The 20,590-nt window shown below is 39.4% G+C and overlaps 1 protein-coding gene across 1 annotated transcript in view; it reads left to right on the top strand.

The window, feature by feature from the left end:
- The window catches only part of LOC126203063 (periodic tryptophan protein 1 homolog), a 52,903-nt gene extending 33,262 nt beyond the window's left edge, over window positions 1-19,641 (top strand). Inside the window, exons 6-11 of the mRNA XM_049937301.1 lie at window positions 1,317-1,491; window positions 2,528-2,686; window positions 5,686-5,794; window positions 7,231-7,321; window positions 10,343-10,576; window positions 19,200-19,641. Of these exons, the coding sequence (XP_049793258.1) occupies window positions 1,317-1,491; window positions 2,528-2,686; window positions 5,686-5,794; window positions 7,231-7,321; window positions 10,343-10,576; window positions 19,200-19,528 (1,097 nt within the window). The 3' untranslated portion in view covers window positions 19,529-19,641. The remainder of the gene's footprint in view (window positions 1-1,316; window positions 1,492-2,527; window positions 2,687-5,685; window positions 5,795-7,230; window positions 7,322-10,342; window positions 10,577-19,199) is intronic.
- Window positions 19,642-20,590: the final 949 nt, after the last annotated feature.

Genomic DNA, 20,590 nt, shown 5'->3' with positions numbered 1-20,590 from the left:
ATTTTTGCCATACCCAGAAAACTTGCGTAAATTTTGAGGAATTTTCACATTGGTTGAATAATTTGTTCCTCGTTTCATCTTTCTCTTTTGAGTTCTGAGGCATACATTTACCTGACACATTAATTTAAAATGTAATGTGTATATTCTAATCCCCTAACTTCAGTTACCAGTTCCATGAATTCTCTTCACACTGGGTTCAGAAGGATTTTTCAGCCTCCCTTCTGTTGCCTTTTTCATACCTGCTTTGCTCGAAGCTGCTCAAAGAAGACCCCTAGGTTATGTTTAAGGAGTCATTCTCTTTAGCTGCTCACTATTCTTATCAGCTATGTCCCAAATCCTACTGCTGTACTGACTGGGTTGTGGTGCTGTACTGACTGGGTTGTGGTGCTGTACTGACTGGCTTGTGGTGCTGTACTGACTGGCTTGTGGTGCTGTACTGACTGGCTTGTGGTGCTGTACTGACTGGCTTGTGGTGCTGTACTGACTGGCTTGTGGTGCTGTACTGACTGGCTTGTGGTGCTGTACTGACTGGCTTGTGGTGCTGTACTGACTGGCTTGTGGTGCTGTACTGACTGGCTTGTGGTGCTGTACTGACTGGCTTGTGGTGCTGTACTGACTGGCTTGTGGTGCTGTACTGACTGGCTTGTGGTGCTGTACTGACTGGCTTGTGGTGCTGTACTGACTGGCTTGTGGTGCTGTACTGACTGGCTTGTGGTGCTGTACTGACTGGCTTGTGGTGCTGTACTGACTGGCTTGTGGTGCTGTACTGACTGGCTTGTGGTGCTGTACTGACTGGCTTGTGGTGCTGTACTGACTGGCTTGTGGTGCTGTACTGACTGGCTTGTGGTGCTGTACTGACTGGCTTGTGGTGCTGTACTGACTGGCTTGTGGTGCTGTACTGACTGGCTTGTGGTGCTGTACTGACTGGCTTGTGGTGCTGTACTGACTGGCTTGTGGTGCTGTACTGACTGGCTTGTGGTGCTGTACTGACTGGCTTGTGGTGCTGTACTGACTGGCTTGTGGTGCTGTACTGACTGGCTTGTGGTGCTGTACTGACTGGCTTGTGGTGCTGTACTGACTGGCTTGTGGTGCTGTACTGACTGGCTTGTGGTGCTGTACTGACTGGCTTGTGGTGCTGTACTGACTGGCTTGTGGTGCTGTACTGACTGGCTTGTGGTGCTGTACTGACTGGCTTGTGGTGCTGTACTGACTGGCTTTTGGGTTTTGTATATCTATATTTGGTTTGCTGTCTAATTTACCACATTATTTTTCAGTGGGTTGCAGACACTTAATTGACTTCTTGCTTACTTTCACAGGTAACTTGTGTGCTGTTGGCAGCATGTCTCCCATAATTGATGTTTGGGACCTTGATATTATTGATAGCCTGGAGCCAGCATTTAGATTGGGCAATAAAGCTAAGAAGAAGAAAGGAATTAAGCGACACGGTCATAAAGATGCAGTACTTGACATAACATGGAATACACACCTTCCGTAAGACTGCATCTGATTTTTTAAATTTTTTGTGGTACTATGCAAATTTCTTGAAGTACCCCTGCTATCAAAAAGTATGTGTGCACGCATGTTCTCGCGCATGCACTCACTTGCTCACTTACACAATGGTACGAAAATTGATTCTACTAGTAGCTCACAGGTATGATGCGAGGTGATGAGACAAACTGAAGAGATGAAAAGTGATCATTTTGAGGAGGAAGAATTGCAGGGAGAAGGGATTGGGCAATGTGAGTAGATATGGAATGACCTTAACGTAAAGAGAGATTGCTACATTTCCAAGAATTGTATTATATGTTGCACTCACTGACCAGGAACAGAATTACACTGAAAACAGTTCTTTCCTTCTCTTATTATTCTGAGATTCTAAGTCGTGCCATACTGGGGAAGGTAGTATTAATATTACGCAATGACATGCTTGGTTAGTGATTTATGAAGTAGTCTAGAATCTAGGGGCAGAATTGAAAGTAAGCAGATTGTAAGGGCAGAGGATGGAGGAAAACAAATGTATCTGGAGTGCAGGCTTTACACAAGGCACACCAAGTAGTGTTGTATGGTAGAAAGTAAATGTACAGTTGAATACCATTATGATATAAGCATTTCTCTGTAGTTTGCTGAGTATTAACATGTGGACGAGTGCCTTTGGTAAGGCAACACAGGGAAGTTTGTATTTGTGTGACATCAGATGGAATTTTACATCATAACTTAAATGTTTTTCTTGCTGCCACAATGTGTTACTTTTTTAAATTAAATATACTGTGCTAAATATAATGTACAAATAGACAGTATTCATAGTATACTCCAACATAATGTTAAGTTTCAAGCAAGCAACAAAAAACCGCACCTTTGCTCATAAGGCTAGGCAGTCATTGTGCAGTTACTTGTTATACATTTAAAATTAATATACAGTCCTTATCCAACAAGTTACATAATTATAGGAATACTTCATTACGTTATTTTTTTCTCATGTTATTGTAAACCTATGGTATGTTCCAATTCAAACCTTGTATGTTTACAGGCACATTTTAGCAAGTGGCTCAGTTGATCAGACTGTACTGTTATGGGATCTGGACAACGGCAAGGCGGCTACGACACTTACTCAGTTTTGTGAGAAGGTAACAAGTGTGAAATGGCATCCTTTTGAGTCTCAGCTGCTTCTTACTGGATGTTGCGATAAGTAAGTGTGATAATACAAATTACAAATATCACACCAGGAATAACAAAATTATATGAACACTCTCTCTCTCTCTCTCTCTTTTTGTTCTTCTTACCAATGCAACTGTTCCATCATGTTACATATAGATCAGGGTTTTTTTTTCTTTAGATGAATAAGAAATACATTATTGAAGCTTTATACAGGGTTATTACAAATGATTGAAGCGATTTCACAGCCCTACAATAACTTTATTATTTGAGATATTTTCACAATGCTTTGCACACACATACAAAAACTCAGAAAGTTGTTTTAGGCATTCACAAATGTTCGATATGTGCCCCTTTAGTGATTCGGCAGACATCAAGCCGATAATAAAGTTCCTCCCACACTCGGCGCAGCATGTCCCCATCAATGAGTTCGAAAGCATCGTTGATGCGAGCGCTCAGTTCTGGCACGTTTCTTGGTAGAGGAGGTTTAAACACTGAATCTTTCACATAACCCCACAGAAAGAAATCACATGGGGTTACGTCGGGAGAGCGTGGAGGCCATGACTGAATTGTTGATCATGATCTCCACCACGACCGATCCATCGGTTTTCCAATCTCCTGTTTAAGAAATGCTTCTGCTTTAGCCTTTTCCGTAAGATTTTCCAAACTGTCGGCTGTGGTACGTTTAGCTCCCTGCTTGCTTTATTCGTAGACTTCCGCGGGCTACGCGTGAAACTTGCCCGCACGCGTTCAACCGTTTCTTCGCTCACTGCAGGTCGACCCGTTGATTTCCCCTTACAGAGGCATCCAGAAGCTTTAAACTGCGCATACCATTGCCGAATGGAGTTAGCAGTTGGTGGATCTTTGTTGATCTTCGTCCTGAAGTGTCGTTGCGCTGTTATGACTGACTGATGTGAGTGCATTTCAAGCACGACATACGCTTTCTCGGCTCCTGTCGCCATTTTGTCTCACTGCGCTCTCGAGCGCTCTGGCGGCAGAAACCTGAAGTGCGGCATCAGCCGAACAAAACTTTGAGTTTTTCTACGTATCTGTAGTGTGTCGTGACCATATGTCAATGAATGGAGCTACAGTGAATTTATGAAATCGCTTCAATCATTTGTAATAGCCCTGTAGAAATGTGCTTGCTACAAACTATTAATAATCATGAAAACATATGCACAACATAGCGGACTGTATAACCCTGTTGCTCTTATTTCGCATAGAGTATTCAGTATTGACAGTAAAGTAAGTTTTCGTAGAGAAATGAAAGGATAATTAAGGAATGTGTTAGAAAATTCTAATGTTGTTGATTGATTCAGTTCTTTAGACTGTCGGAGGGGTATGTTGTAATGAAACTGAACAAGGTGATGTAGCAGTGAGATACTGATCATGCTTTTGGGAGGATAGTGTTTCAAATTCCCAGACAACAGTACAGATTCAAGCTTTCCGTGGTTTCCCCAAATCAGTAAAGCAAATGCTGAAATAGTTTCTTTGAAAAGGATGTGGTTGCTTGTTACCCAGGGATAGTTTCAATGAAAAGGGCATGGTTGCTTGTTTTCCATCTCTAATGATCATGGTGTTGAAAGTAGAGTAAATCCTGCTGTTATTTTCCTGGAAGTAACATTTTCCCATCGTTCACCACTTTTTTTTTATCACTCCCATCAAATTTCTTATGCCAAATGGTAATTTACACCTGATTTTGCTTTAACATATTTATAATTTTCATGCGATTTACGCTTTATGAAAAAAAATGTTTGTGCAGAAAGAAATGATGTAATTGACATAAAATGATGCTGACATCGCATTGGCTGTCAAGTAGTGTTTATAAACATTACATGGTTAAATTTCTTGACACCAGGGTGCTCCACTCAGCGGATCTGTGACGGTAAATGCTTAAATGTTGGCTCAATTCATGCCAAATCTCCTGCCTCTGCCAAGCTCCACTCGGCATGGTGGCTGATGGGATTAACTAAGTTCATTTGATTAATAATGTCATGATCAATTGCAACCATTTCCATACTGCTGCACATGTGTAGTTTCATGTCTTTTGCGATCTGTATTTAGCGTGTTTTGTCCTTTGGCCACTTGTAGCGCTAGTTGACACCTTTGCCGACTTTGTATTCCTCAGATTTTTTTTTTTTTGTTTCAGCACAGCACCAGTTACGTGTTTTTTCATGCTTAGCAAGACATGTTTTGAGATAAAGTCTCCATGCAATATTTATGCATGTATTTTCTGATGTTTCATAAACAAACAGTGTTGATTGATAGTTTGATTATGTGTGATTTTCTACTTAATTGACGAGGCTCAGTACCGGATAATCTCAAAAAGACAACTGCAGTGCAAGAGACACAAACAGCACATATGCAAACACCACACAAAATACTTACGTAAATATTTACACTTGACAATGAGAAAAAGTTTTTGAAACGTGACTTGCTAAGCATGAACCACTCTCTTGTGCTTGCATTCACACTCACAATCCCCGTTCCATGCTCTCCTCTCTGGTCTCTCTTTCCTCCCACATCACTCCAGCCTCCAAACCATGCTCTCTCTCTTCCACAGCACCTTTCTTGCCCCATTTGGTTAGTGGACTTCACTATTTTGTTTTGTCTTCTCTAACGGCTTGCTATGATATTGTGATGTGGAGATTTAAATTTGTTCCAGGAGTGCAGACCTGTACTTGCAAACAAACAAAATTAGGTACATAACTTTTTTGAGGTGATAATAAAAATCTTGCCAGCTCTAATGACCTTGATGCCGGCGGGATGTTAAACCTAATCTTCCTTCTTTCCTTTCTTCATTTCTTTAAACCTTTGGCTACCCTTCCTATGGTCAATGCATCAGATGATTCTATTGCAACAATCTTGTTTTTTTTTAACAGTAAACAAAGTGCACAAAATTATTGGACATAGTGATCTTCTAGATAGATTAGATAGATAGATAATCTAATTAAGCATATATAGATCCAGTTTACTATATTTTACCAGTGATTACAGATGTTCATCGCATTGTGTTGCTTTTCTTTTCTTTAGACTGGCAAGAGTTTATGACTGTCGAATTGACGATTGTTTCAAAGCTTGGGAACTTGAAGGAGAAGTTGAGAGAGTATTATGGAACCACTTCAACCCATTTCAGTTTCTGGTAAGTCTTGTACTAATTGTATGCAAGGTGAGGAAAACAGTACTCATTGCAAATTAGATACGAAAGAGTGAATACATGTAAATCTTGAAATATTTCACTCACTTCACAAGTCATACAGATTTCATGTAACACCTTGTTTCTCCTTTTCATCTCAGAATACATAAAAATTGCCATCACTAATGTTCAGTTACTTCATACTTTAAAGTACTTCCCTTAGACACACATCTCTGAGCCAAATCCAGACCACAGCCAGTCTTCTAACTCTACCTTTATGCAAGTAACTGTGTGTGCCAGCTCTGCATACACCATTATCCCCTGCACCTGTGACCTTTTCATGTCAAACGTTGCCTCTCCTGGCATCACTGATCTTTAACTTCCTACCTCCTTCTTTATAAATGTGGTGGAATCTATCCTTATGTAAAGTTATTTGCTCAAATAATTTCGATGTGGCTGTGGGTACTTGTATGACACCCTTATGTATGCACCTGTTTTGACCACTAGAAAGAATCCTATCTATACAGTCTTAAACTGCTCATATGTTTCAGAGTCATTAGTGGCATTTTCATTATTTCACTCTATATAGAAGACATTTCATGAGAATCTTAGAACCTTTGCCACATATCAGTTTACCCTGCCCAGAAGGCCAGTTTTGATATCAGCTTCTAGGTGTCATACAGGTCCATGTAAACCTCTGCCCAAGTATATTGAACTTCCTGCCAAAATTTTCTGGCATGATATTTCTGCTCTGTCTGATGCACGAAAACATAATCTGTCCCCTACATCTTTCACATCACTAATAAACAGGGAGTCTTTATAATACAAGAGGCCATTTCAGACTGCTCTATTATGTCCTCTATTAACACTTCATGTTCCATTTACAATGCCTTAGTACAAAGAAGGAAACTTCTTCCCTGCATCTTTCTAGACCCTCAACTATGATATTTTACTACCCACCCAAATTGCATGATAATCATTGCTCACTATGCCATTTGTGTCATAAGTCATACCCTTGTAAAGGACCTAAAGGTGCCTGACAGTCCGATGTACCCACACACCAACTCAATTGCAGTGAGCAGCATCTTTTAATCTCATCAGAGGTGAGGCTATCTACCATGCTGTTTGCAACTCAGCTGCAACATCAGTATTGCATAATCATGGATTGCTGTTGTGAAACTATGGCAAGGTTTAACTTGACTGCCCAGCTGCAGAGTTGCCCATTTCCTCAGACTGCTTTTCTTTTATTTTGTCCCCATTCCCTTTTACCTGAAAGACAAGTGATGATGGGCTATCCACTTAATAGTTGTTCATATTATTTGCACCTTGGTGGCCTGTTACTTTTGCTAACGTCCATAATTAACTTTCTTTCATACTTTTGGTGTTTTCTGTATTAAAGAACAATATGAATGCAGTTTTGATAACTAAATGTTATTGTACAGGCAGGAACAGAAAGTGGAACAGTATATTGTGTTGACTGTCGTAATGAGAAACCGATTTGGCAGCTGGCTGCACACCATGGAGAAGTTGCAGGTAATTGCTAGTGCTGCTGTGCCATAAACTATTCCTTTAACTTTAATTGTTGATTAGTATCAGTTGACGCCAGAAAAAACTTGCTTTGTATTTGATTATATAAAGAAATAAAGAAGACAACTTTCTTCGCACGTTGAATAACAAGAAATCAATAAATAATGCTGGGATTGAATTAAATTACTGTATTTCTAAGAACTCTTTATTCTGCCAGAGCAACTAAATTGAAAGGGGGCGGGGGGTGCATTTCATTATTTCTTACGTCATGTTCAATGAAATGTTTAACTACCTTTAAAAGAAGAATCTGGTGCTTATGCAGTACTGAGGACGTCATGAGAACTGTTTGTTTTTGTACATTTGAGGTGTTATCAAAAAGTAACAGGAATTTTTTAATGCTGAGGATTTTATGCACCTGATTTTCATTTATTTATTTATCAATATTATGAAGAGGAAGGTTGCCACTCACCATTTAGTGGAGATGCTGACTCACAGATAGTCACGACATAAAGACTGTCACAAATAAAGATTTTGGCCTGTAAGGTGTTCATCAAAAACAGAGGGGGGGGCGCGCGCGCCCACACACACACACACACACACACACACACACACACAAATGCAACTTGCACACATGACTGCAGCCTCAGGCAGCTGTAGCCACACTGCAAGCAGCAGCACCAGTGCATGATGGAAGTGACAACTGGGTGAGGATAAGGAGGCTGGGGCAGGTAGGGGTGGCGGGCAGTGCTCCCGGGCAGCATGCAGGGATGAGGTAGAGAGAGGGTAGGGCAGCTACGAGTAGTCGGGAGGCTATACAGAGGGCAGGGGAGAGGTGGGGAGGTGACAGGGGTATCAGAAAAGGAGAGAAGTGAAGAGACTGGGTGTGATGGTGAAATGGGGCTTGTACAATGCTGGAACGGGAACAGTGAGGCTGGATGGGAGAGGACAATGACTAACGAAGGTTGAGGCCAGTTGGCTTACAGGAACATAGGATATATTGCAGGGCAAGTTCCCACCTGCACAGTTCAGAAAAGCTGGTGTTAGTGGGAAGGATCCGTAAGGCACATGCTGTGAAGCAGTCATTGAAATGAAGGATGCCGTGTGTGGCCGTGTGCTCAGCAACAGGGTGATCAACTTGTTTCTTGACCATAGTTTGTTGGTGGCCATTCATGAGGACAGACAGCTTGTTGGTTTCATGCACACACAGAATGCAGCACAGTGGTTGCTGTGTAGCTTGTAGATCACATGACTGGTTTCACAGGTGGCCCTGCCTTTAATGGGATAGGTGATGTTTGTGACCTGACTGGGGTAGGTGGTGGTGGGAGGATGTATGTGACAGGTCTTGCGTCTAAGTCTCCTTACCCCCACCCAGCCGCCACTCCCATCATGCACTGGTGCTGCTGCTCGTAGTGTAGCTATGGTTGCCTGAGAATGCAGTCTTTTGTGTGTGTGTGTGTGTGTGTGTGTGTGTGTGTGTGTGTGTGTTTGATAAATGCCTTACGGACCGAAAGCTGTAAGTGTGACAATCTTGTAGTTGTGCTTATCTGTAACTCAGCATCTCCGCTAGATGGTTAATGACAACTTTCTTTTTCATAATATTGTTGCAGTCCATCCTGCATTTTCCATTGTGTGATTTATTTATTTTTGTATTTTATCTTGTTGGTACAGATGTACCTGATGTATGTTTTACAGTTGTTTTGAATATTTAGTTTATTGTTGACTATTGAGAAGCTTATTCATGTTTTCGAGTGCTCAGTGAATTTTTACTTTCAGAAAAATGGAGCAAAGAATGTGTTTGAAAAATGGAATAGAGTGCAGCACTGCATTCGAAATGTTGATTGTGGGTTTTGTTGAATCTATTAGGAGGAAGACATGAGTTTACGAGTGGTATAAATGTTTCAAAAAGGGTCAAGAAGACAATGAAGATGATAACTGGCCTGGAAGCCCTAGCACATCAATTACTGAAGTAGTAAAGAAAATGGTTCTGGAAAGTTGCCATCAGAGATGTTGCTGATGATGTCGGCGAAACCCTTGCCTCTTGCCAAGTAATTTGAAACATGTAGCAGCAAAGTTTTTTCCAAAATTGTTGAATTTTACCAAAAGCGATGTTGCACACACATTGCCCAATAATTACTAAATGAAGTTGACAACAATCCATAACTTCTAAAGGTGGTTATGACAGGTGAAGAAACATTGGCACATGGGTACGGTGTCAAAACCGAGGCCCAATTTTCTCAGCGGAAACTCTCTGAAATGCCAAGACTGAAAATAATTTGACAAGTTCAGTCACATGTGAAGATTCTTCTAACCGATTTCTTCGATTACAATGGGATAGTGCATATTGGGTCCTGCCTTATGATCATATGGCTGATAAGTAATACTACCTGGAAGTTATGTGCCATTTGCATGAAGCAATTTGAGGAAAACAACCAGAACTGTGACATAACCACTCATGGAAATTGCATCACGATAATCTTTCACCTCACACCTTAATACTTGCTCATGATTTTTTGACAAAAACAAATCCATTATGTTGCCCTAGTCACCATATTTGCCAGACACAGTCCCCTGCAACTTCTTTCTGTTCCCAATGCTGAAGAGAACATGAAAGGATGTCATTTTGCCACTATTGATGAGATAAAACCAGAATCACTGAAGGAGATGAACACCTTAACAAAAAGAGAGTTCTACAAGTGCTTCCAAGATTGTAAAAAGCACTGGCCAAGTGTGTTATATCTGAGGGAGCTTACTTTGAAGGGGACAAAGCTGATGGTAATGAATAAATAAAGATTCTTTAAGAAAAACAAAAATTACCATCACATTTTGATCACACCTTGTATGTTTTGTTTGTTCCATATCTAATGTAAAAACCAGTGTAATATGTCTGTTCATCATTAGCTTTTCCAGGCAAATTTCTATTTATTTGAAATTGCTAGATTTATGTCTCATATCAAATCACTATATTATTTATTTATTTGTACACTTTTGTGCCATTTCATTGGGTTTTTCTTGCATGTTTTATTACAGGACTGTCTCTGAGCTGTTCCTGCCCTGGCCTCCTTGTTACAGCAGGCAGTGACAAGAAAGTGTGTGTGTGGGACATTTCAGAAGACACGCCTGTACATGTCGCTGAGAAAACATACAATATGGGTGCTATCCAGTGTCTAGATGCTTGTCCTGATGCTCCATTTCTTTTCTGTGTTGGTGGTGAAAAGAGTGATTGTAATTTCCGTGTTCTTGATCTCATGCAATATTCTACTGGTAAGTGTGCACTGTTTCTCAGTACTGTCAGTGTAGCGGAATACAGTGTATGTAAGTAGTGTTAATATATCAAAAGTTGTTTTGGGTCAGGAAAGACAAGTTAAATTGACATTGCCTTAAACAATATTCTTTAAACATTTGTAAGTGTAATTACAACTGTTCTACTTTCAGCTACACTCCAAACTCATGCACACTTTTATCTCATAAGCCAATTGAATTAACAGTGTGTGTGTGTGTGTGTGTGTGTGTGTGTGTGTGTGTGTGTGCGAGAGAGAGAGAGAGAGAGAGAGAGAGAGAGAGAGAGAGAGAGGTTCAGAATCCAAATATCCATCCTACAAAGCAGGCCACTGCAACTCTCAAAAGTTCCTGAGAAAATTGAGTGAAGTTTTCTGATCATCATTAATACCTCAGAGCAGTGGTTCCCAAACTTTTTTGTAACACGACCCACTATTTTTCTCGAAACATTTTCACGACTCAGTATATACATATGTATGCCTTGTCACTACAGTCACTACGCAGTAGTTAACAATAATATAAAAATTATATATAATATGAACCTGAACTCAGTATTGTACAAAAAAATGCTTTGCTGAGCAATAATTTTGAAAATGGTGAAGGGAACATAATTAAAGGGAAAAAAAACAATATCGTGTCCCATTAGAATTTTATTTCATGCAGATTAAACGGAGAACTTAATGAGATTTGTGGTATTGTTTAGTCTTGGTGTTAATATCACTTTCTATATCTGGATTGAAGCTTGTTAGTTTTAGTCGTAAATCGTTTGCTGCGCAAAGTTTGTTTCTGTATTTGAAACAAAAAACGTTTACATAAGTAAGTAGTTGTGTTCCTTCTAAGCTATATTTGCAAGCACTCAATACTCTCCCTTTAATTTGATCCAAAATGGGATTAGGCTTAATTCTTGAAATAAACTTTTCAAAGAAGAATCACATGATAGTTCTATCAGGGAATCTTCCACAGGTGCCGAAAGTTTTAACTTTCTAAGGTTGTCCTCTTCAGACGCACTTCTTATCCATAGTAGTTCATCAGGAATCGTTGGAAAGTAATGCCTACAACAAGAAATCAATATTAACCCTTTCGGGACAGAGCGCATTTCCCCAAGGCAGAGCAATTTGGCGGTGCTCTGCAGGTTCCATATCCCTTAGGATTTTTTCATCGCTTATAAAATCTACGGTTAAATAAAGCTTAAAACATGCTCTTTACTGGCATACAATTTTCATTATTCCATATCGGGCACTTTTTGACTTGGCGGTGGTGCTAAAATAGAAAGAAGAAAAAAAAATGAAAAAAAAATTTTTTTTTTACTTTTTTTTAGTTGAAAGGTGATGCATTGAATTAGATATATTAAAATTAGTTGTATCTTATTCTTTAAAATTTTAGCTTTAAAACGACATATGAAGTACAATTTTAACTCTTATGGGATGTCCGTGGGAAGAAAAATAAAAAGTCCATTTGGAGGGATGACAAATTTGATCTCTGTCAAGAAACTACAAAATTTCATAAAATTTGCTTAAAACAAATTTTACAACTTTAGCATATCGATTTTTCGATAGGCAACCATATTTAAGTCCTTTCAGTACTTTGCTACTTTGTGATACCTGTTGAAACACTCAGGCACATGAAGAGAAGGGTTGGACAGACAAGTTTTGCAACAAACGGGGGAGCGTTTTCGGCCTCCTAGCTTGGAGCGATCACTGTAAACGACACAGTCACCCTGTTTTCCGGTGTCCATTCTTGCGATAGCATGGTACAGGCCACCCATCCTGTGTGTGTCACCAGGCGTAACGAGACTCTTTCGAAACTGCAAATAACTCTTTGGTGCCTCTCGCTCTTTTTTTTTGCTATGATGACATGTGGCAAGTAAGCATTGATGATCCCCACCTTAAATTAGCCAGAACAATTCCCCTTGTGTCAAAATAAAAATTTACTAACAAGGGAACCTCCCCATTGCACCCCCCTCAGATTTAGTTATAAATTGACACAGTGGATAGGCCTTGAAAAACTGAATACAGATCAATCGAGAAAACAGGAAGACGTTGTGTGGAACTATGAAAAAATAAGCAAAATATACAAACTGAGTAGTCAAAGTGTAAGATATGCAATATCAAGGACTATGTAAGCTGAGGAGCGCCGTGGTCCCGTGGTTAGAGTGAGTAACTGCGGAACGAGAGGTCCTTGGTTCAAGTCCTCCCTCGAGTAAAAATTTTACTTACTTTATTTTCGTAAAGTTACAATCTGACCGTTCATTCATTGACGTCTCTGTTCACTGTAATAAGTTTAGTGTCTGTGTTTTGTGACCGCACTGCAAAACCGTGCGATTAGTAGACGAAAGGACGTGCCTCTCCAATAGGAACCGAAAACATTTGATCGCAAATTCATAGGTCAACCGATTCCTCCACAGGAAAACACGTCTGAAATATTCTATACGACACTGGTGACGGCATGTGTGTCACATTACAGGAATATGTTGTCGACCCACCTAACTTGCACACTTGGCGAATGGGTAAAAAGATTCTTCTACCTTGCCCGATTTTGGTTTTCTTGTGGATGTGATAATCACTCCCAAAAAAGTGATGAAAACATAAGAGTTTGTCACATAAACGGCAACAAATGAATGCAACAGTTTCACAGTCGCACAGTTTTCCCTGTGCTCTGTCAAAACATATGTTTTTAACGTTTTCAAGTTTTTCCGTGTGTAGACCGTCAAATCCTGCATGTGTCCAAGCAAATCTGAACATGTCCTGGAATTTTGGAGAGCGAAGTTGATCATGTCTGAGTGCATGAACTTTGATAATTGTCCGAAAATAAAAAATTAAAACTTTTCACTCGAGGGAGGATTGAACCAGTGACCTTCCGTTCCGTAGCTGCTCACGGTAACCATGGGACCACGGTGCTCCTCAGTGTACACGTACCTTGATGTGGCTTATCTTGCACACGGACTACCCAGTTTGTATATTTTGCTTATTTTTTTCATAGTTCCATACAACTTCTTCCTGTTTTCTCGATTGATGTGTGTTCAGTTTTTCATAGCCTATCCCTGTGCCAACTTATAACTAAATCTGAGGGGGGTGCGATGGGGAGGTTCCCTTGTAAGTAGGGCAAGGCCTATTAGAAAAGTGAATCTCGTACCTTGAATAACCAGAAGAAAATTTTCCTCCACCATTTGAGGGATTTTCTGGCAAAATGGTACGACGCGCAATAGTGATCGGCTCTGTCTATGGCTCCCATATTTGCTGTGTAGTCACACATCATTGATGGCTTCTGGATCACCCCTTGACTGCCTCCCCACTTTTTGTGGGTGATTTCTTGCATAGCATCTTTGTGATGAGTAGATTCCATAATAACTGGCCTTTTGTCTTTCCACTCTAGAATATCTGCCACTGCGTTCTCAAACGCCTTCACATTGCCCTTTTTGAGTTTTGACAGCTTTTTCCCCTTTACCTGCAAGTAAAAAAATGGTAATTTTTGTACAGTCCTATTTTGCAAAATATTTAGTGAAATAAGCTAATTACGTCGACTGGTAAACCTTTTCGATTTGCCATTATTGTCCCAGTTAGACGAGTTTTTTCTTTCTTCAGTTCCTCTGCCAACTGTAAGCTTCTATAATATCTGTCGGTGTACATGTGCCTCCCCTGAGCCAGGCAATCTTGCTGTAGTCAAACAAACAAATGAAGGACGATTCGGGACATAAAGGGAAGTTCAGAGCGCACCAAGGACTCTGTCATAGAAGACCCATAGTAGGGCTCAAACGTTGGAATGTATCCTGTTTCGGAATCGGCCAGGACGTAGACTCGTAGACCCCACTTCGTCGGTTTCTGGGGATTATAGCACTTGAACGCAGTTCTTCCCTTGAAACGGATGGTAGACTCATCCACTGCAATTTTTGTCCTGGAGAAAAGTGCTCTCGACACTTGCTGTCAATGAAATTGGCAACATCCTTCACTTTTTGGGCTCGAGTAGCTAATTCTGATGAGCCCCGAGGAGCCGGAGGACAAATGTGAAAAGCCCAGTTGCAAAAATTGGTCGCGGAAAATTACTTCTGGAAAAAAGTCCTGCTTTGTTGTCCAATCAGTAGAAAAGTAGGCTTTTATGTCACTTTTTCATTCATTGCCATGTTGAGAATGGTACTCTCAAAAAGGTTTTATTTACATCAGTCACATCATGCCAGCCTTTCCACTGCAAACAGGGTTTCAGGGGGCTCATTTTTTCAATCTTATCACAAGCGTATCGGTTTGTCTCGGCCACGGTGTCATTCAAAAGTTCATCAGAAAAATATAGTTGCAAGAAATCTAGGAAACTCCTACAATTTGTCATTGCTTCAGAAATTTTTTCTCTTTGTGGCACAAAATCGATGTCATTAGGAAGCTCCCCTCTTCCTGTAATATTGTTCCATACACCACTGCCCCGATGAGCACCACCATTCGTGCCACCGCCATCATTCAAATCACCACCATCCTCTTCATTTTCTTCAACGACGTTTTCCTCATTTTCTTCTTCATTTCCCTTTTCATCTTCCTCTTCATCATCTTTTTCATCATCATCATCAATTAGATAAATGAGCCATAATTATTTAGCTGCTAACACAAAAATCACCACTTCTTTCGAAAGACAATCAATCACAAAGTGCAAACATAAACGTGACTGCAGGTGTCACGCGAGCTCCCTAGCAACAGTGTGACCAGTTAGCAGAGCGCTGAGGGGAAGACTGGAAGGAGAGGGGTTGAGCACACGCCGATCACCCGCGCTCTGCGTGTAGTTCACATTTTTCCCAACAGAATGTGCCTTGTCCCGTGTCGATACTCCAAGCCAGTTCCTAGATACAGCACTGGGTGTGTAACGTGACAATTGGGCCTCGAATCCCATAGCGACTGTCACATTGGGCCATGTATACCGGCCTCGTGTCCTGAAAGGGTTAAGTAACACTCTTGAATAAGCAAACAACTATCAGTGGCATTAACGTGAAACTATGTGATTCTTTTCTGTTCGCTATGTGGGAGCGACCTAACTATCATTTTGAAAATGGAGGTCGTTGAACTTAATTGTACTTTTCTTTACCATTGTGTTTGATAGGGGTATTTCGTCAGTTAGTCTTGAGCATTTCGCTAAATAAAGCATCAGATATCATTTTGGCCACTGGTAAAATAATATCCTCTCCTATGAGAGGGTTTCATACTCTCATTAGTAAGTACTTCAAAGCTCACAACACACTGAGGAAGTGTCTCTCGATCTGTGCGAGAAAACACAAACCCATATTTCAAATAACTATCATTGTATTTACGAAAGCAAAATTTTGCCTTCTTCTGGAAGGAGTTCAGTCCACTAACACAGGCACCTTTAGGTGTATTACATGATGCACTGGTACAGGGTGTGGAAGGTTCGTCTTAATTACTTGAAGTCTGTCTTTTACAGCTCGATCCCGTTTTAATCCACACATCCATAGTGAAGCAAAATGAAACAAGTGGCCACAATAAACATCACAATAAAGGATGACAGCCAAAAACAGTTGCAGGATAGAATTTTTTTATTAAAATTCTTGACCAAGGTTTCGGTACATATAAATATACCTTCATCAGAAGTAAAACTTCTAAAATTACATCATGCAATGGAGAATAATAAAACAATTATGCCAAAGGCGTCGTCAGTAATTAAATCATCTCCATTTGTACAACATGTGTAATGGGCACGAGATCATAGCGAACAGTTTAACACCGTTACTTCGTCTATGAACTATTAAGACACGAGTGTGAAGAATTTTAACAGTTGCTGCTGCAGCCATGTTTAAAATCTTGACACAATAAACATGCTTGCACACACTATACCAACAAACAAAGCACGCACTCACAGTCATGAGTCACATTGTTGCAAGTGGAAGGGAAAGCGGTGTTGCATTATTGCAATTACCAATGAGTCCTGTGCCTGCGCTGTTCTCGTTTCGCCCAGAGCACTTATTAAGCCCAATAGTTTATCGCTTAGAATGATTCTGTATATAACTGTTCAGATTATAAAACTTTTCCTCTTGAAATAAGATTACATGTTTTCAGTCGGTAAGATATTTTACTTAGGTATTTTAAAAATCGTCTGGCGACCCACCTGAATAGGTCTCGCAACCCACTAGTGACTGCGAAGTAGAATGCTTACCAGCCATGTGTGCATGGAGTTCAATTCACGACTGATACATATTTTTAAACAAAGAAATGTGTTCTGTGAGCATTTCCATGAAGCCTAAAATATATAAAGATGAAAAAATTATTCATTATGTTTTTTTATTCAGACAATCTTTATTAACAGTATTTTATAAACTAAAGTTAATTAAGAATTAATATTTACAATGAAACCATATTTTTGAGTGCAGTATATAATTAGAAATAAGAAGACATGTGCTCTCCTTGTCAAATAAAAGTGTACATGGATTTGGACTGTAGTCATTTTTCATAAAAATGGCTATTATGTATGTATTAATTAGCATATATTTGATGAATTTTATATTGAAATGGTGTAGGTATTCAAGCTAAATAGAAAAAAGACAAGAAAAATAGTGACAAAATGAGACTTGATCCAGTGATCCCCATACTTCACTGAAACACTCACAGAACGTGCATCTTTGTTTAAAAATGTGCATTTGACTGGAATCCAACACAGTGTCAACATGGCAGGCGAGCATTTTACCGCAGGGCCATAAGACTCGGAAGACAGAGCTGGTTACCATTACATTGAGCTGTAGTTTTTGTATTAAGGATGCTTGAGAAAACTTCAATTTTCTCGGGACTCTTTTAGAGTTGCACCGAACTGCTTCGACCGATGGATATTTGGGTTTTGAACTTCACTTACCATAAATATAAAAAATTACAAAAATACTGTTGTCGTGTGGGTCTCTCTGTGTGTGGTGAATGAGGGAGAAGTATGTCTGTTTTTATGTTGCTGGTATAATGTGGAAGGGGAGGGGGAGCTCTAGGTAAGTTCTTTCTCAAGTTATGTTCTCCCCCATTTTATTCCAGTTAAATAGCAAAAGATTGTAGAATCAGTAGTTACACACAAAGATGAATAGATTGAAGTGTAAAAGTGTCTTATCTGAGAAGGTAGAAAGGAAAGGAGAATTGAAGTATTTGCCAATAAATTTGTTCAGGTATTTGGGGCATGTGGGAGATTGGACAGGATATAAACTGGTATAGCAATGTAACAAAATTTGGTTTCTTAATTTTACAAGCAATGGCAAGCACAGCTGACAATAAGTTGAAATAACTGGATGTAGGAATGTAGTGTAGATGTTGTTAGACAAGAAGCAGAAGAAATGAAGACATAAAATAAGAAATTGGATAACAAAAGAAAGAATGAAAGCTTTGGAGATTCAGCCCCACAGAAAATCAGAAGGGGAGGTTTTTTTTTTTTTGGGGGGGGGGGGGCGGGGGGAGGAATCAAGAGTAAGCTTTTAAAACAGAATTAGGGCTCAGTGTGATGGCAGGTACGAAATTAAGAAAACAGGGACATAAGAAAGAAATAGACAGCAACAGAAAATATTAGGTAACTGAAACTGAAAGCAATTTCTGTAACATCACATTCCCAGAGCATTATTTTTGCATAGACCCGCCTCTTCGTGTAGTCAGGGGGGGTCTTGTAATTACCATTGTATCGTTGGCAACTGCCCTTGTGGGTGGGTTTGGGCCATCCTCCACTGTCAGATAAAATATCCACACTTACAATATGCTAAAAATATAATGGGAATCATTATGGGCCCTGCTTCAGTAGAAATACATAAGATATATGGAGATAGAATAACTGGATTATATAACAGAATATGGGGTAGCAGTTACCTCCTGTAGGCTGAACTGATTTTATATTCACCATTGTTTTTCCAATTACATTGATTTGTCTTAAGACCATGTCAAGTAATGCCTTTACAGCCAATTACTGTTCCCATCTCCCTTGAAGGAAAGAAAATTCCAACCTCAAGTCATTAAAGGCTGTGTGGAATACCTGTAAAAATGCACAGTTGTGAACAGTATTATTATGCAGTGTGTCTCATGAGGAATGGTCAATATTTCAGGGATATGACAGGAATGACCATCCAAAATAAAAAAAAAAAGTGTTGTACACATGGGCTATAAAATGCTTTTCTTGAGAGCTATGAGGACTTGTCCACTACAAAAATGTTTCACTGTGCTCAAACTCGTAAGGAGTGCATTTTAGAGCCCATGACTTTTTTGCTCCAAATGGGCATTCCTGTCATATTCCTGAATAATGACCATTTCTCCTGGTCACCCTGTGTCATAGAGAGTGCTTAGTAAAGCAGATACATCGAGACAGGTATAGATCATTGAACCAACCACTTATGTTGCTGATGTCCTTTTGTACAGTTACTCTTTCGGTAGTATTCCACATGACTTAGGCATTGGTGAAATATTTACTGAAGAAGTGTTACCCCTGTGCTCTGAACGAGATACACAAAGAATGTGTATAAGTTTGTAATAAAACATGCACCTATATTGTAAAGTATTAACATAAGCCTATTCGTGCAAATAACAAAAACCTCGTAGTATTAAATAGTGATTTGGTGCATATTAATCATATGAAGCATTATATATCAGTCGGTCTCATTTGTGTGTTTTAGTGGAAAAGAGATTTTCTTCAAGACCTTTGCTGCAAGCTGTTCCAGAAAAGGAATCGGACAGTACTGAGGCCAAAACTGAAACTGAAGAAGGCTCAGTTGGAAAGAAATCATCTTCAGGAACATTATTCTCATCTGTGTCAAATAAGGCATCCAAAATTATGCTTTCCAAAAGTGAAACTGAAGAAACTATGGATGTCTCGGAGACACCAGTAACTGCATTAGCTGCTCTTTCTCTAGATAACACCAAAACATGGGAGAAACCTTCAACGAGTTATAAGCCTGGAAGTGCCAAGAAAAAGGGTTTGAAATCTAAGAAAAGAAAAAGATAGCAGCTGTAGGCAGTTACCTGTGTGCTTGTTTTGTACATTGTCGTGTTATATTGTAGCCCCTAAAGCTACAGTCGTGCTTGTAATTTATTAATAAATAACTTTGTTAAAATTAATGTATTGTAAGTTATTCATACATTAATACTCCCTTCAAAACTTAATAACTATTCATTCTTGAGACTTCAAGATACTTTAAGGTTTTAACTTCAATAGAGGCTACTGTTGGTTCTTCTGTCTACCATAATATCACCTACCAAATTGTGTAGTGGTAGTATTTATTATATATTTCAGATAAGCTGTGCAAATGCGATTATGTTTTATTAAAATAGTCTTATATTCTTTCACAAAAGCTAGTAATTCGTATCTCGACTATCTGCTCATTGTTGTTATAGTTTCGTTTTCTGCATCATGTGTCTTGTGGAGCTGTGCTCCTGATATGTATTTCTAAAACTACTTTTAATGTTTCCCGTCATTCACTTTTCCCGATGAAGAAATTCCATAAATGTTCTCAAACACAAGTGTGTCCAGCATTGCTACAAGTTTTCCCAAGTGAAATTCCCTGATACCCAGACAAGTTTTAGCATTTTTCCCTGAAAAATTTTGAGATCTCAATGGTTATAAAAGACATAAGTTGACAAAAAAAAGTAAGGACTTCTGTATTTCTCAAAGTGTGAGCAAAAATCTCAAGTACTAACATCAACATCTTTTGTAATAAACTGTTTTTAGACAGAGAAAGCAAGTCAAATGGTATATATGTTTCATTAAGACCACTGATATTATTTTATTTCAATAAAACAAAACATATGTGGTGGCAAAAATACACATTTCGTAGGAGTTGCAAGATAGATTTAATATTCCTTCACTGAATCAGAAATAACCTCAGAAAAAATGTAGGCCTCTTGAAAGAAATGTGTAAGGCAGGGAAACGTGTAAACCACTGTAGGTGACTGCCAATAAAATGTTGGTTCTACTATGTTCATTGTTGTCTGTTATTACCCACTGTATTATGTCTTATTATTTTACAGGTATTGTATGGTTTTTCTTTCGAGAAATACACGAGTGCAT

Source organism: Schistocerca nitens, chromosome 9, assembly GCF_023898315.1.
Source record: "Schistocerca nitens isolate TAMUIC-IGC-003100 chromosome 9, iqSchNite1.1, whole genome shotgun sequence".
In the NCBI taxonomy this organism is placed as follows: domain Eukaryota; kingdom Metazoa; phylum Arthropoda; class Insecta; order Orthoptera; family Acrididae; genus Schistocerca; species Schistocerca nitens.
The sequence above is the reverse complement of the archived record's forward strand: the minus strand, read 5'-3'. Positions and strand labels throughout refer to the sequence as shown.